At 43.8% G+C, this 1,630-nt stretch overlaps 1 protein-coding gene across 1 annotated transcript in view; it reads left to right on the top strand.

Moving 5' to 3' along the window:
* LOC106511391 (WD repeat-containing protein 36) overlaps positions 1 to 1,630 on the top strand; it is a gene marked incomplete at its 3' end in the record, with an annotated part of 6,430 nt that overhangs the window by 1,372 nt on the left and 3,428 nt on the right. The window contains 2 exon segments of the mRNA XM_014000147.1: positions 467 to 599; positions 699 to 874. Coding sequence (XP_013855601.1) covers positions 467 to 599; positions 699 to 874 — 309 coding nt within the window.

Here is a 1,630-nt window from a genome sequence, read left to right on the forward strand (position 1 = left end):
GATGATGATGATGATGATGGTGGTGGTGATGAGGATGATGAAGATGATAATGATGGGGGTGATGAAGATGATGATGATGATGGTGGTGATGATGATGATGATGATGATGATGATGGTGGTGATGAGGATGATGATGATGATGATGGTGGTGATGAGGATGATGATGATGATGATGATGATGGTGGTGGTGATGAGGATGATGAAGATGATAATGATGGGGGTGATGAAGATGATGATGATGATGGTGGTGATGAGGATGATGATGATGATGATGATGATGATGTAACTGTCTGTCCCTCAGTAAGCTGCTGTTTACGTTTCCTGGCTGGTCAGCAGGAGTCACTGTTCTGCACCAGGTGAGGAACAGCTAACGGACTCTGTTAGCTGACTTCTTTAAAAAGTAAAGACTCTGAACTGAAGGGCTTTTATTTTGAAAAGGCCCACTCATAACGACTTCCTTCCCCAGAGTCCTGCAGTGGATGTGGTCGGTGTTGGCACGGCGACAGGGCGCATCATCATTCACAACATCCGACTGAACGAGACGCTGATGAGCTTCAYGCAGGACTGGGGACCAATCAGCACGCTGGCTTTCAGGACAGGTACGATGCAGGTGTATGAGGCCCYGCCTTCCAATCAGATCACCTCATTGATTAGAAACACGTTCTGTCTTCACGGGATGTGTGTGTCCTCTGCCACAGACGGGCCGCCCATCCTGGCGTCCGGCAGTCCTCAGGGACACATTGCATTCTGGGATTTGGACCGCCGTCAGCTGGTCAACCAGCAGAGACACGCCCACAGAACAGCTGTTTCTGGAGCTTCCTTCCTCCACGGAGAGCCGCTGTTGGTCACCAACGGAGCCGATAACGCCATCAAGGTATTTTAGAAAAAACCTTTATTACAAAATAAAACCCTAACAAAACATTACTACAGAGAGACAAAACATCACTTTAAGAAACACAGTTTCTACAACAAAGTAAAAAAAACAAAGCAGTTATTTAATGAGCAGAGAGCTAAAGGAGAGTTCTCTGTCTGAAACCTGGAAGAGAATATTCTTAAAACTCCACACATTAGAAAAACCACTTTAGTACTTTTTCAACAAAAAAATAATCTAAATCTATCTGTTAGCGTGCCCTGAGCATCTTTTTAAATAAAAGAACAACATCCACATCATTAGGTTGTTCAACTTTGTTTTTCTGACTAACATGAACGGCCATCTTTGCTGTTCCAGAATAAATTAAACAGTTGACATTTATCTTTATGCTTCCTTGAATATCTGTGTCCAAGAATGAACATCTGTGTGGAGAAGGTTTCATGACRTMGTGTAAAACTCCTCTCAGGAAAAGAAAAAGAGTCTAAACGACTGCACAGCATGAAACAGTGGAACACAGTTTGTTTGTGGGAACAAAATGGGCACTCAGAGCTCACTGTGGGGTTAATAACTGATACAAAAGAGTTCACAGCTATAGCTCCAGGCAGAATTCTCCACTGCAAGTCTGCAACTCTTTTTACAAGCGGTGGCTTGTAGGATGCTCTCCACTCAGGACCAACATCTTCTCTGAGAGCAAAGTGAGACCTCCAAAATGTGTCAGTCCTACTGCTGAGCTTGTCTTTATGTAAGACTTGAACAAAT

This window comes from Austrofundulus limnaeus, unplaced genomic scaffold (genome assembly GCF_001266775.1).
Source record: "Austrofundulus limnaeus strain Quisiro unplaced genomic scaffold, Austrofundulus_limnaeus-1.0 Scaffold2746, whole genome shotgun sequence".
NCBI classification, from domain to species: Eukaryota; Metazoa; Chordata; class Actinopteri; order Cyprinodontiformes; family Rivulidae; genus Austrofundulus; species Austrofundulus limnaeus.